Here is a 15,737-nt window from a genome sequence, read left to right as displayed (position 1 = left end):
TCAAGGATACTTCGACACGTGGCCGGGGATCGAACCAACAACCTTCCGATTGGGGGATGACCCGCTCTGCCTCTGAGCCACAGCCGCCCTTATAACTTATAACTTATAACTCTACTGTTATGACAAATCTAGTTTATGTTTACAACACTGTAAGCTTGCAGTTGGGGGTTTAAACACAAACATGTAAAGTGTTTTTTAAAATTGATACAATATCACTAAACAAAATACTCTGATACAATATTTAACCCAATCTTTAAATCCTTAAATCTTAAATCCAATAATCTGAATTTTAGGCCGTAAAATGTCTAAAATCTGATTTTGACAGGTCTTAAAAATGGACTGTATCAATGTTAACGTTAGTTGTATAATGTTGCATCTTTCAGTCTCACTTTCATGGAGAAATGAACAAATAAACGATGATACAACAAATAGTTGTCTTTAGTCTATTTAATAAAGCAGGCTAACAAAAGTGTTACAGGGTCAATATATTTCAGCTGAAAGGACAGACAAAAAAGGAAACTTTTTGTAATCTTGGGAATCATTGTTAACAGCCATCTCAGCCTTGAGCTCATCACAGCTGAGTCTTATCTGATCTGATCTGCAGCAAAGGAACACACGCAAATGTATCATAGAGAAGTGCATCACTGTTAAATGTATCATACAGTTGGTCATCAGTGTTATTCACATCATAGGTGTACTGAGAAGAAAAACACATTGGCTCGCAATAAAATGCACAAAAATATATGATAAGAGCAAACTTATTATGAATTATGAGTTTTGCTTTAACAGGAACCAATAATGATACATAAAGTAGGTCTTAAATTCCATTCATAATAAGGTCTTAAAAAGGTCTTAAAAAGTAAATTGAACCTACAGAACCCTTGTATTCTAATATCTCCATCACTGCCGCTCATATTGGTCATATAAACTGCTTATAAACCATTATCTCTCTCTGTCTCTGATTACATGTTGCTGGCAGCTGCACTGTTAATATTGTCTGACTGTGGATCCTCTAATACGACTACTGACTCAGTTTGACTTGTTATCTTCATGTCTGCTGATTTCTGACAGCAGGATATTCTTCCTTATGAAACTTGCCCACAAACCGAACAGAACAGGCAGTTTTATATGGTAATTTTAGGGTTGTAGATTATGCTAATGATGGTTGCAGAAATTAGCAATCTACAACACGTTAAGAGAATTTGTGAATGCGACTTTGAACACTTGTATGAGCTAACCTGGCAGGAAAAAGTATGAAAGGGTTTTCAGAGAAAGAAAATGTTCTTGTATTGAGACCCAGTGTGTGTGTATGTTATTTACAGATCCCAGTAGAGGGCGCAGCTCCAGTGGCCCGCCATTCCCACTCAGCGTGTTCACATCAGGGAGGTGTGGTGGTGTTTGGGGGACTAGATGGACGGGGAGTGCCACTGGGGGACACAGTGGTGTTAAGGCCAAATGAGAGAGGCTTCTGCTGGGAAAGAATAGAGGTGCAGCCCCCTCCTGTTCCCAGGTCTGTTGTTTTTCATTGCTTTCACATTCACACACCATCAGTTCATCAAAATAAAACCCTCCACTAAAGAGCTGAAATGACTGGCTTCGTTTCAGGTATTCTCATAGTGCCCATGTGATTGGTGGAAGGCTGGTCGTGGTTGGTGGAGTCTGGCTGCATTCAGATGTACCAGGTGGTGTCATTATCAACCTCACCACACACAGCAGTGTGGAGTTCAGGCTGGACACGGTCAGTTAACATTTATTGGACCTCAGTGTGACGTCACCCATTGGTTTGTGGTCTGGCATTATGGTCATTGCAATGACAGTTAGACAGAGCCAGCGGAGGTGACGTACTGCGAGTTGCGAGCTGCTCTAATTGGCATGTTCTAGTATTACACATAAACATTGTTGAGGTGTATGAAGTGCAGCCTGGAGTCTCTGTTAACAACAACAGAATTGCAGCTGTCTCATCTGAACAAACCAGTTGATTGTGGTGCAGCATTTAGTATAGTTTAGACATCATTCTATAGACTGACTTTCTCTCAGCACCACCATCTGTGACTTCCAACATCCATAAAACACTATTTTTCTGAGCTTTTATCAGATATGTTTGTGACTTTAATCCCAAAGAATATCCAAGTTTTTGGTGAATTTGCAGCTTTAATTTCAGAATATTAACCCCCTGCCCCCTGGCTAAATCTACAGTGGCCTTAATATAATAATTTAAATTCAGTGCCATATACTCTACTGATGCATCAAGTGCTTTATATCAAGTAATTTGTTCATGTTGTGTAGATCAAGACAAGATACTGAATAATACATCTCTCTGTGTTCTTCCATCTTTAGACCTCGGTACCCTGGCCTCTGATGCTCCACTCGTTCTGCTCTGAGCTTACGGACCCAGAGGGACCAGAGGTGCTTCTGATGGGTGGGGGAGGAAACTGTTTCTCTTTTGGGACTCACTTCAACCTTCAGCCTATCACTGTGGACCTCACACCTGTGCTGAGATGAAGTGGCCTCAAGTGTTTGTATGGAACTGTTATGCAGCTGAAATCAATGACTTAAACTAAGGACCCAAACTCTGACCATTAGACATCTCAGACAGGATGAAATGGATAAACCTGGATTATTTAGGACAGTTTCAATAATTCAGGCCTGTTGAAATCTACTGTAGACATAAAATATCCAAAGAAATGCCTCATGTCTGCTTACTGGACAGGATTTTATTTGTGAGACCTCAGTTCGAAATTACAAAATAGTCAATCAAAATTATAGTCATAGCAGGTCGTTTTCTTTGAAGGTTTTGGATGGAGGTTAAATCATTCAGTGAAGCGCCTGAAGGACTGGACCGTGGGACAGACGGCACCCCAGTCGCCAGGCTGGCGGTACTCCCCCTTCTCCAGGAAGTACTGGCGCCCACGGTAGTTGGAGTGCTCATAGAAAACCCACCAGCCGTCGAAGACTTTGCAGGAGTTGACCTCCCTCCAGCTGTACTTCTCCAGAAGCGAGGGGCAGTCCTCTGTGGCCTCGAAGACCTGGCCCCCGAAGTCTGCCTTCTCATACAGCTGCATCTTGTACTGGGTCCCGCTGGTCTGGAAGGTGACGGGAGGGAGATGTTTGGGGGTATGGGAGTAGATGTCGGGGTTAAAGTGGAGGATAGGTGGAGAGCGGTGGTTAGTGCAGGGGGTTGGGGAAGAATGGTGAGGGGATGTGGGGTAAGAGAAACGGGGAAGGGGGGATATGTAGAGGGATTAGATTTGCATCTAATAAAAGGAAAATATGTTAGCAGCGCTCCATGTTTAATTGAGCCTTCTTAAGTCCCGCCCCTTTTTATATATAATAATAACATTTAAGCCTCAGTCAGAGCCTCAGTTTTTTTTAGATATGCTATGTGCTAGGCTAATCTGTGTTAAAAAGACATTCTGAAGATGATTAAAAGATAAAAGCAACATATATAGTATATATACGTAGTCACATCTTAACTTAGCTAATGTTAGCAAAATGCTAGCTAACAAGCTAGCTAATCTAAAGCAGTTGGTTGCTAGCTAATTAGGTATGGTTTTGCTAACGTTACCTGTCAGATGGAACTAGTTAGATTCCCATGAGAGCAGCCCCTCCAGGTACTTTGGGATTGCGTCATGTCCCCAACACCTTTTAGGTGAAAGCAGTCCTTCTAATTTGACTGATGCTTAATGTAAACTCTAAGCTCTTTGCCAGTTTTTTTTTTGTCATTGCGATGTTGTTTTAAAGAAAACATGCAGAAACGGGTTGATTTAATCCTTTTGAGTCTGCCTCCATCAATAGACGGACCTGACGCATACACCTACCTTTGAATCTCATATTTCTGACATCTGACACTTTGCCTGCAGTTTCAATGTGACGTTACTGTAAACTAATTACATCGCTGTGGTGAAGCCAAACTGCCATTTGTGTTTATTCAACCTTTTACTACGAAAACCAAACCAAACTCCATTCTAAAAGCGGGTGTTTAATGGTGGACCCATATTTGTTCACAGTGAAAAGTCTAGTTCCACCATCACTACTGATTACTTTCTGATTCTCTTCAATCCACAGACACACTCGGCACACGTCATTTACTCAGTAACATCATTAACTAACCTGTGATAAAGTGTTTGCCACAGACGAACACATGCTGTGATACCCACAGTTTATCATTTTAAGTTCCCATCACGGTGATCTGGCTCGATCTACCACATCAATGAGATAACTGACTTTAATCAAACACAGTCCCTCGTTGTTTGCTCACTGTTTCATGCCTTTCTAAATAGTACAAAACTGTACCATGCAGCTTGTACCAACTATATTGATTTTTGTACGAGTGGTGTCCCTGAATGTGGCTGCAGGCTGTGGGACATTTGATCATACAAAAAGCCTGACCCAGGTATTGGTTTACATTGACAAAGCCCTACAGTCACTGCGAGCATTAGCATGACCTGTCCATAAGTCCCCCCCCCCCCCCCGCCTGCATACACTGTTGCTTTTAAATAAACTAACTTCTGAGTCATAAACCTCAAGATCACAAAGTCAGCCCCCTGTGCTCCTCAGCAGAGGGAAAACCCTCAGCATCATCAGCGGAGCTTACAAAGTGGATCATCTTGCAGGAGCTGAGACGGTCGTTGAGGCCAATCCAGCTCTGGTAGTCGGGGTACTCGCCTCTGGTCAGGACATACTGGTAGCCCATGTAGTTGGGCCTCTCGTACACCACCCAGGCCCCGCTCTCCACCCGGATGGAGTTGCAGCGGTTCAGGTAGGTGTGGAAGTCAGAGCAGTCGCTGTCGCATTCATAGCGACGGCCCTGGAAGTTCTTGTCCTCGTAGAAGACGATCTGGGGGAGAAAACACGGGAGTCTCAGCTCTCATCAGATTTCACATGATCTGCGTTATGTTCTCTTTCCTGGGTAGTTCATCTTAGAAAGGTCAAAGTGGTTGTCTTTGTCACTCACACTTTACAAAAAGCTTTTCTGACTTTGGAAAGCATCCTTTTGGCAATGTTTTCTCAACAGGCGGTGCAGCTTTAACTTCTAGCCATCAAAAAACTAGCCTGTCGAGTCAACAACTCAGAGACTCACCTGCAAACTAGGGCTGCAACTAGCGATTATTTTCATTATCATCAATACATCAGTTTCTCAATCAATCAGTTAGTTATTTGGTACATAACATGTTACAAAAATGATCAGTATTCCCCAAAGCCCAAGGTGGCGTTCTCAAGTGTCTTGTTTTGTCCACAACCCAAAGATATCCAGTTCAGCAGAAAAATAAAATCCCATTTTAGGAGCTGAAATCAGAGAATTTGGATAATAAATCGATGATCATAATAGTTGACTAATTGTTCCTCACCTGCAAACCAAATTGAAATAGGTTCAAAGTCCCCACAGAGAGGGTCATATACAGCCTTGTCCAATGCTTAAAGCCACACATTCAAACTTAGCATACATGCCACAGTGATATCTGACTCTATGTCAGTGCCACTCTCACTTTGTCTCAACTCACCCTGCCCATCCTGGATATATGTGTGGTGTTAAGTGATGGTGGTTCCCCTGAGGTCTCGATGTTGCACTGGCCCCCTCACCGGTCCCTTTTATATCCCCGCTTTCCCACATTTATAAACAGCAACAGCGAAGCGACAGGAGAACAATCGCTTTGTCATGAAAATGAGATCCAAAAATTGAGTCAGTGATTCTAGTGCTATTCAGTTTTTCCAGAAAAGCGAGGAAGGATTACGGCATAATGGCCAGGCATGGTAAGCGTCCATTGAACCCCACTTCTCTACTGGCTGGGTCCAGTGCCCAATCCCCCACCCCACACACACCCCCGCTCCAGCTCTCGCACCATGTTATACATGCCAGCTCCACCAGTTTGCTCTCACCTGTTGAGGACCTGCCAACTCATGACTTATCCCTGCCTTGTGGAAGAATCCAGATAGAGCAGTGTACAGTGGGAAGAAGTATTCAGATCTTTTACTTAAGTTAAACTAGCAATACCATATAGATATACTATATATTATAAATAAACTTCTTCCAAAATCTCACTGGAATAAAAGTACAGAAATATATGTATGGGTCAAAAGAAGAAAAAAAGGGCCCTGGTTGGTATATTCTTATATATTGTGATATATATTGCTATATTTAAGTGTGTTGGACTGAATGGCATCTAGTGGTGAAGTTGCAGATTGTGTAGAAGTGTGTAGGAGAAACTACAGTGGCCCTATTCACAGCCAGTGTTTGGTTTGTTCATTCTGGGCTACTGTAGAAACAACATGGCCGACTTTATAGATAAAAAAGGATCATTCTAAGATAACAAATATAATGATTCTTATTAGTATTCAGGTACCTACACTACTAAAAACATACCTAATTCTATATACAGCTTCAATTTCTGACAATAGATCCTATTGGATTATCTTTCAAGCACTTTTTTACCTTTGTATGTGGTCAATGTTAAACAAATTTTACATACTGGTTATAAATATATTCATCATATTGCATTAGCTCATTATACATTTTGTATGTATAGTGTGTCCGACTCAGTGAAGAAAAGCATCCGCACACTCAAATCTGTGCAAAAATCTTACTTATTCTTTCAGTCAGACACCTTAAAGACAAAAACGGGCAGCAAGTGAATGCAGCAGTGCACAGAGAGCATTACTTGATTATCCTTAATGCAGAAGAATCAGTTAAGCTTCTGTGGCTGGACATCAAGGGAACTGTAGTCCTGGGTATGATGGACTACAAGTTAAACAAAGTGTTGTTGTGCTGTGAATAATCTATGACAGACTCTATGTGCTATGTTTGATGATTGCTGAAACCTGGTGTGTACATAGCATCTATCGCTATTGTTGCATATCGATATATCGATATACTTGTGTTACTTGACTGTCGCTATAGGCTTTAACTTGTAGTCCATCATTCCCAGGACTACAGTTCCCTTGGTGTCTAGCCACACATGTTCGACGGAGTGTTCTGCAGAAAGCTGACAGAATAACTAAGATGTTTGCACAGATTAGATCTGATACCAGATGAGCGATGTATTTTTCTGTGTGTAAAATGAGTAACAGCCAGTGTTGGGCAGTAACTCATTAACATACTAATTTGAAATCCAACAATCCAATCACATCCTTGGATTCATTTTTGTAATCATGGAGGAAATTAGTTTGGAAGATAGAATCACTGACATTCAGCAGCTGGAAATATTCCATTATTCAGATTTTTGTTTTAAGTCTGAATTTTGGGGAGAAAGGACACAAATACTGATTTGTGCGGAGTAGCAGAAAATTGATATAACTAGTAGTGTAACTAATTACTGTTGGCAGGGAGTAATAACTAAAGTAATAATATTACTTTTGAAAGAATTAATGAGCTTTTTTGAGTAACTATCCCAACACATGTATATTAGTGTATATTATTTTAAATTATTTTAAAATTATTTAATACATTCTTGACACGCACCATTTTATTATATATATATATATATATATTTATTATATACATATTTAGTTTGAATACACTTTAAGTACATTAAAATAATTTATACTATTGAAGTTTTGGAAGCTCAAATCCCAAAAATGTCAGGCGGTGCAGCCGTTCGTACAAGTCAACACACTAAAAAACATATTAAAAATCCTATTTAATGGTAATAAGTTCAATAGTAAAATACCATTGCATGATTCTATGTTTGAAACATTTCAAATAAACCAAATTTTACAAATACCAATCATTTAAAAGCTGTTGAGACAACTGAAAAACTTTTGTCCAGCAGTTTGAATGTTATCAAATGTCAGGGTGGCATAACCGTACCTACCATATTATTTTGAAGTGAACAGGTTGTAAACGTTAACAGGATATTGCATCAAGCAGACCCCAAGTGCCCTTTATGGCTGGTGAAAAAGTTTGTAGATCTCTCTAAAATGGTGACAGAAATAGCTACTTTCAACTCATCGTTTGGCTGGTACCATGTCAGCTGGTAGAACCAAAGTAGGAAAATTTTATTTTATCATAAATTTCACAATTTAAAATGTATATGTATGAACTTGTTGGCAAAGCCAAAACCTAACACAAGTGTCAAAGTAGGAGTGTTTCATTTGAAATTAGTTCCAAAGTCAGGGGCGCAACTGCAGAGACTGTCACTGTATGATCTATAGTGGCAAACACATGTAGTGGGGTAACAAGTATTTCCTTGTGAAATGTAACAGAGCATGAAGTGGCTTCAAATAGGAATACTAAAGTAAAATACACAAATAAGTCATGGTTTTACTAAAGTGTAAGTTGTGCTAGTCACATTCCACAACTGGCAGCGTTGCATAACCACAGTTACAACAAATAGTAGAGTTTGTGTTATGATTGGAATTCATGCATTTCAATGTAAAGCTGCTGTGTCCAAAGGTAAAGACAGAATCTAAAATATCCAAAACAATAAGCAAGAGGATTATTGTCAAAACCTTTAATTCATTTTTATTTATTTTTAATATTCAATACAAACTATATTGTGCTCTTCATATGGTAGCTGCATAGAGGTGCATGTGTTCAGATCAGAGGGTATGTTTTTCCAAGTAAACAACAGCAGTAAGACATTTTACAGTGTAATCAGTAAGGCTACGTTCACACTGCTCGCACAAGTGACCCAAATCTGATTTTTTTTTGCTCATATGTGACTCAGATCTGTTCTTTCATGACAGTGTGAACGGCACAAATCACATGGAATCTGATCTTTTCAATTCTGATTCAGGTCACTTTCATATGTGGTCTAAATCAGATACAGGTCTGATTTTTAAGTGATTCATGTCACTTTTACATCACTCTAGATTAAAGAATGTGGGCCACATTTAACAAATAATGTCAACAGCCAAACAAAAAAAATCTGAATTGAGTTTTAAGGCTTGCAGTGTGAAAGTATCCTTACACCTTGAAAATGAATGACACATCCCAGCATTTTGAAAGCTTTTACAGTAAGTTCATCTTCCCTTAACTTCCTAAATCCAATAAAAGCTGCCCTGAAGACTCGTGCAGCGGTTCCGTTGTATGTAATGTATATCACAGTCTGTGAAAATGTAGCACGCTGTAATGAGTCTGAAGTACACTTGGAGGTATTAAATTCTAAAAATTGTAATGGAGAAAAATAATCTTTGTATAATTTTACATATTCATACAGGTGAGTTCATAGAAAAACATAAATACATTTAGGCAACATCTGGCCACAAACTCACCAAAAGTTTGTTAAATTTGACCTCGTTTGGCACCTCAGCAAATCAGCTATTTCGGTTGCAAGTGCAATAATAATTGTTGCTACACTCATGTTGCACTCATGGCCACGCCACAGTCACTGTCAGGGCAAATATTTCATTTTGACAGCTAGTAAAAAAACACCTACAGTGAATAACAATTGTTGGGGGTGTGGCAAAACAAACAACATGGATTAAGACTCAGCCCGTGGAGAGAGGCGTAGCAAAAGGTACTGCTGACTTACCCCCTTATAAAATGTGACAGGTAAGCTCGAGCGGTGCAATCACAGACCTACAATAAATGATGTCCTTCCTTTTCTTCCTAATGGAAAACGCTTGATTGCTATTTTTTAAACACTAGGAATTCTATAACCTGAGTAGGTAACTGTACTAACATGTCCTTAATACCCAAAGTGCTAAATTGATTTATCAACTACACTGTCCATCTTTAGATGCATGTGTCAGCATCGCTTACTGAGAATATACTTTTTAAAAATAGCGTGTAGTTTACATATGTGGGAAGAAATGGTACTCCAGACTTTATGGTGATCACGGTTTTCTGAGCCAGTCTCCATGTTTAATATTTTTCGCAAGAACGTAAGCAGATTGTAGCCCTCAAACTGCATATCTTAATGTAGGTTTTCGAAATTATTATTACATTAAAGAGCTATTTAGGCTTCAGGAGAACACTGGCACTGTCAGCCTGTCACAGTCAGTGCCATGTCCTTGTTCCTCCTCAGCTGCACCCACGTCATTCAACTACATTTGTATTTCCTGTCTCCAAAAGATGACATTTAGCAGTAAACCCAAATCCAAGCTTTTTTTGTCCCTTTAAAACCCTGTGGTTACTTCACAATGCTACACCCTGTTTTTCAAAAGAGCAGTGCTTGGGATGTCGTTTTACAACATGCCAATCCACTCCCTCCTTGGCTAAGACAGGTTAATGACTTAGCCTTTTCTTAAGAAGGACCAGTAAAGCAGCACGAACTGGCCTTCCACTCAAGGATGAGTGGGACATAAGTTGCTATAAATGCTGCATCAACAGCTCTAGACTGGCTAGAGTAAGGTGTAAATAACCACAAACATACGGCACAAACATACTCGTCTGTTTGTTAAGAACTAACAGGAGCTTCAAAGGTCACTATGACCACAGGTCACCTGTATGTGTGCACTGTCACACTACGTTCATTTACGAGTACAATTATCCTGCTGGCTAACAAGTGTAAGCCAACAATTCAACAGGCCATAGGTGACTGTCCAACTGTCCGTCCAGTCCTCATATGTTTGGTATCGTTAACTCGGGGCCTGTCTGTTGCAGGCCCATCAGTAGAGTCCTTTAAGGAGGCTATTGTGGTTGGGATAAGGCTGTCGAGTTCCTGCCTGTGCCCCGTTTCCAGAAGCCACTCATGGAACTTGACCTCCACCAGCTCCTGGAACTGCCGCTTCTGCTCCCTGGAGAACACAGAAATGAGAAATCAGTTAGAACAGAAAAAGAAACAGTACAGAGCAGGGAAGAGGCGGGCTGTGGATGAGATTAGTGTTAAAGCACTGTAATGTAGAAATCAATCTACGATGAGTTCCCCGTGCTGTCAGGGTCAGGTAGAGAGTAGAGCCCCCTCGAGCAAGTTTTCGGACACCAATGCCATCACTGAACTCCACAATATCTCTCCAGCTGAGCAGCTAACTCACATTCTAATTGATTTTTGGAATGGCTGTTCCGTTCTAACTTTCCACTGATTAAAATAGCACACTGGACAAGCGAATGGTAAAACTTATGTTCATACATGTAGGCATGGGATGATATGACAATATCACACAATTATCTTGGCCATAACAAGTGTGATTCACAATATTATCGTGATAATCATCAAAATATGCTTTAAATGCCCCAAAAACATACTGTACACTTAAACAAGGTCCAAAATTAACTTGAATGTTTAAATTTTACCAGCCGCTCAATATTTAACCATTGGGGTTTTTTTGGCCACTTTTTGCCCTGACCTAGCTTACATTTGGTTAAACAAATAGTGTTCTGTGCATCTCCCTGCCGTTCTTTAGTTTGGAATCTGTAGTATTTCCAATCATCCGGTTTAACCTGTATTTGTTGGGATACAATGGACCAACTGAGCCTTTAGCCATGTTCAGATGACCGAGTGTTGAAGTGCTATTAAATCTTTAGATCTTAACTTTTTACATTTTTACACAAATATCTATATTGATAGATTATTTTAGTTGAAGGCATTGTATAGGAATTATTGATGTTGCATCTTTGTACGCCTTCACAGACGTAAAGTGAGGAAAATGACGTAAAAGCTGCAACAAGAATTTGGAGCTTAGCACAGAAACAGCTGATAGAAATGTCCTTCAGAGAAACCAAGAGTTGTACTCTTATAGTGATTTTTTCAGTTCTGATTTGGTCCACCTTTACGATACGTGTTTTTTTTTTTGTTTTTTTTTACACAATTATCTGTTCTTCTACTTGAGTAAAGAATGTGTGCACTTGTCACCTCTTTTTTTATTAGGAATTATTAATAATGGTGTGAAGAGGGCCGGACTCACTTGTTCAGCCGGGCCTCCATCACAGTCTTCTGCCAGTTCTGAATCCTCTTCTGCTTTTCATCCAGTGCTGCCTGATACGCAGGAGGCAATCCCCCTGGCACCTCACACGTGTCCCCTTCCATCTGGAAAGGCACGAGCAGTGTTTGAAACTCAGCCGGGGGCAGCAGGCGGTAACAGGCGGTATCTGGGTTGGACGACACGTTGAGGGAGGGGTTGACGAGGCCCTCGCTCCCCAGAAGCAAGGGTTGATCCCAGGCATTGGGGACCACAGCCAGCCCCGCACTGGCCATATGATCCTCCATGGAGGGGTAGAACGTGTGGAAGGGCCCCAGTGTTATGTCTGTGTTTCCAGGTAGAAGCAAGGGGCGGGTGGGCGTCAAGGCGTGGATGGTGCAACACGAGGAGGCTCCGACAGCGACCCTGCCAGCCACGCACACCACCCGCACGTTCTGACAGCTGTGGATGTGGATGCTGGTCTCAACAGGACCCAGGACCACTGTGCTGTCACGGCATTTGTCAACACTGACAGATCTGAAGGAGCATAAATGACAAAAACCATGGGAGATGAACTGAGTCTACAGCACAGCTTATACTAACGGAAGCTACCCTACCTGAGAGGTGACAGAAGGTATATGAAGGCGTCTGAGCATCTGTGGATTTTGATGTTGGCACCGGTCAGTTTGTCTGAGGTTTTAGCCAGGGTCTGTTTGAAGACTTGCGACATCAGCACCATCTTACTGCCGGGTGGAGCCATGTGGGTGTTACGAGCTATTTTGGCTCTCTTCATGGCCCCCTCCACTGGAATGCAGAGAACAAGTAGTCAAATAAATGTAAACAGACAAAGTTGGAAATAGAAATGAACCAAATTTGCATATTCATAGATTCCAGAATTTTTAATGAGGGATACGGAGTAAATTACTTTTTTTTTTTGCAAAAATAAAAACATATTAGAAACACATCATTGTCCCAAGCTGATTATTTGTATAAATGTCCTAATACATGATCTTTACCACCCATACAACCCTGATAATAATTCTGTTAGAGGTAGAAACACAACACTTGCTGTGGAAACTGTCAACACATGTGGCTACACATGACAAAATCAAAACTTTTGATTTCACATATGTATATTTCATTTTCTTGTAAAAACGCAATCGAAAACAAATCTCAAAATTAGGTTTAACATTCATTTGACATGTTAAATATCTGATTTTCACTGGATTAAAGCATGTATTATTGAAATTGAATAGTGTGAGAATGTGATATAACTCCTTACAGATTTTGAGATACACCCATTTATGTAACATACTATATTTTGTCACTAAAGGTTAAATGATCAAATTCCACTGTGGACATTATTGGGTTAAGGATACCTTGTTGAGCCCAGGCTAGTTTCTTGCCTGAGCGCAGGCAGGCGGTTATCCCAAAGGGGTTGAGTGTGAGGTTGTGGTGGAGACAGGACAGCAGCTTGTGCAGGGGGAAGGAGTGGCTGAGCGTGGAGTAGCCAGCTTGTGTCTGGAGTGGACCTTTGGTCAGCAGCCTGTGGACGGGCTGAACAGCTCTGCCGTGGCAAACCGAACCCTCCAGGAGCAGGCCCAGGCTCCGCACAGCCTCCAGTGATATCTGGCAAAACAAAGTGTAAAATGTGCTACAATGCATCATAACATGTGAATGGTCATTCGTATTAGAGGTTCATTTCAGTCAAAATTTTTAAAAAATCTGATGATTATGATTATAGCAGCAAAACATACAGTAGCTGTTCCATAAGCAAAGATCAAAAAGTAATATGCGTCATCACCCTAAAACAAGTTAAAAATCCTCAAACTAAATCCCCTATTTGAATAAATTGTTTGTGAGTCATGGCGGTTACGTTCTAAAGCACAAATAAACATGGCCGCAACTCTGCACAACTGTGAGAAGGAGCCAAATTCCAAAAATCTTGTTACCTACACAGCATTCAGTAGGTTGATTTAGAACTGTAAACATTTTGAACACAGCTTTAAACTATTTTTTACAGCCCTAGAAATAAAATGTGACACTAAGTGTGCTGACTGTCCACAGACCTGGCAATCTCTAAGGGCCTGTCCAGATTGTGACAGTTGACCTGGCTCCACCAGCAGCTCCAGAATCTCAGCTAGATGGCTTTGCACAAATGACAGGTGGGCCTGATCGTCCCAGTTCTGCTGAAGCAAACAGAAACAGCGGCAGAACTGTGAGCGCCACATCACAAAGGACGGAGCAATGACAATAACATTTAAACTTAATAATGTAGATGCTTTGCACTGGGCAAAAAATAATGTGATCAGGCTGTATTTTGGCCTTCACAGGAACAAGGACCTTGTTCTGCGAGCTAGTCTTAGCCTCTCGGTCTGATGGAGAGGGGGAGCGAGTACGATGACTGGGCCACTCTTCACCAATCAGAGAGGTGCGTAGAGACACACGGTTGAGCTGCTGGATGTAGAGGAAGAGGAGGAACTGCAGTGTGTCCACAGACAACTGGAATGAACAGGAGAGAAAGAAACAAGGGGTGAATATCAATGTCGAGTCAAATGTGAGAGCAGGGTTGCAGCAACATTAACCTCAGCCTGGGGCAAAACACAACAATACAATGAGCAGCACACCCTCATGATAGAGTCAGAGCTGACAGTTATCTGAGACAATGAGCTAGTATTACATTCTTAGGTAAACTGACCTATTCTTTAACTACATTTTTTTTTTTTTACCTTGTTCCTTTGTTGGTCCAGCTCGCTTTTGGAAGAGCACTGGGAAAGACACTCTGCCCACTCCAGCCTCTCCTCTGGAGTGTGGCCTATGAGAAGGTCAAAGGTCTCGAAGTAGAGCCATGCAATGTCCTCTGGAAGCTGTAGCTTTCCACAGGCAATATGCCTCCACATGGGCCAGCCCAAGATGGGGAAGCAGCCATCCCGTGTTCTCACATAGATCGCCATCTTGCGAAGATAGTGCAGGCTGAGCTTGGAGGGGGGAGCCACCTATAATTGCATCGACGTCAAATTATTTGACAGCATTTACATCCACGGGAGAATATCATTACATTAAATAGATGGGAAGAGCGTATTCACCTGCAGTGCACCCAGTAAGAAGGGTTCCATGCGCGGCCATATGCTCACACTGTCCGACTCCATGTCTAAAGAGAAAGGAAACATGTCGGACACACAGTTCAATTGCAAATCAAATATGTGAAATTGGAATGAAGAATAAATCGGGATACTCTTTTCAAACAGCAACCGATACTTTCTATTTTTAACTTTGCTTGTTTGACGTCCTGCATCGATCCCGTCAGTAGATGTATCAGGGTGCAAATACATCAGTTTCACTTTTACAGAGAAACGGGAATACCATCAAACTTCAATTAACAGCAGGATCCCAATTAAAGGCAGGTCTGCTTTATCAGCTTGGTGTGGCTACACATTCTGAACAATGAAGGCAGGTCTCAATTAGAGGACTGGTCTGGATTTCATAGAAGCTCTCTGGATGTATAAACCCCTTCAAAGCCCACCGGGTCGCCCGCTTAAGTAAGATCTAAGCAGCTTAGTTCGCCTACACAAATGTTAAATATTTTGTCAATATGAACATGCTACACATCGGTACATTGGTTAGATTCTCCACAATTTAATCATTCATTTAATTTTACAGAAACCATGCCAAAACGTTGGTTATTCTCTATAGGGAAAATTTTCTCTCTCTGCTCACAAAAATTAAACAAGGCCCATAGCTCCTGCGGCGGTAATGTGCTGCCAACTTCGCTAGTCTGACGAATTGGCAACAAACATTAGAAATTTGAACTATTGGGTTAATTATGGAGATATTGAGGTCCCTCACAGGTCGCAAACGGCGAGCATACTGTGGCCTTAAGGCCTTTCCCACTTACTCTTTCCCCAGCTAAAAAGGACTTGATAGCATTCACAACTCTGCTGGCCAGGAGGTTGATACTG

At 41.2% G+C, this 15,737-nt stretch overlaps 3 protein-coding genes across 3 annotated transcripts in view; 1 reads left to right on the top strand and 2 right to left on the bottom strand.

Moving 5' to 3' along the window:
• lcmt2 (leucine carboxyl methyltransferase 2) overlaps positions 1–3,169 on the top strand; it is a 10,896-nt gene extending 7,727 nt beyond the window's left edge. The window contains exons 12-14 of the mRNA XM_035676425.1: positions 1,323–1,510; positions 1,606–1,738; positions 2,338–3,169. Coding sequence (XP_035532318.1) covers positions 1,323–1,510; positions 1,606–1,738; positions 2,338–2,502 — 486 coding nt within the window. The 3' untranslated portion in view covers positions 2,503–3,169. The remainder of the gene's footprint in view (positions 1–1,322; positions 1,511–1,605; positions 1,739–2,337) is intronic.
• On the bottom strand, positions 2,811–5,510 carry crygs2 (crystallin, gamma S2). Its single transcript, XM_035676442.1, is given in 3 exon segments — positions 2,811–3,083; positions 4,595–4,837; positions 5,487–5,510. Coding segments are annotated over 3 exon segments (540 nt in total).
• Positions 5,511–8,438: 2,928 nt separating this feature from the next.
• Positions 8,439–14,929, bottom strand: tbccd1 (TBCC domain containing 1; the record flags this gene model as incomplete). Its single annotated transcript, XM_035676427.1, is given in 8 exon segments — positions 8,439–10,677; positions 11,785–12,315; positions 12,396–12,582; positions 13,158–13,407; positions 13,848–13,964; positions 14,122–14,280; positions 14,508–14,774; positions 14,865–14,929. Coding segments are annotated over 8 exon segments (1,793 nt in total), but the record flags the coding sequence as incomplete, so codon positions are not given.
• Between the last annotated feature and the right edge of the window lie 808 nt (positions 14,930–15,737).

This window comes from Morone saxatilis, unplaced genomic scaffold (genome assembly GCF_004916995.1).
Source record: "Morone saxatilis isolate NCDOM2014 unplaced genomic scaffold, NCSU_SB_2.0 Contig5, whole genome shotgun sequence".
NCBI classification, from domain to species: domain Eukaryota; kingdom Metazoa; phylum Chordata; class Actinopteri; family Moronidae; genus Morone; species Morone saxatilis.
This window is presented reverse-complemented; position numbering and strand designations above follow the sequence as displayed.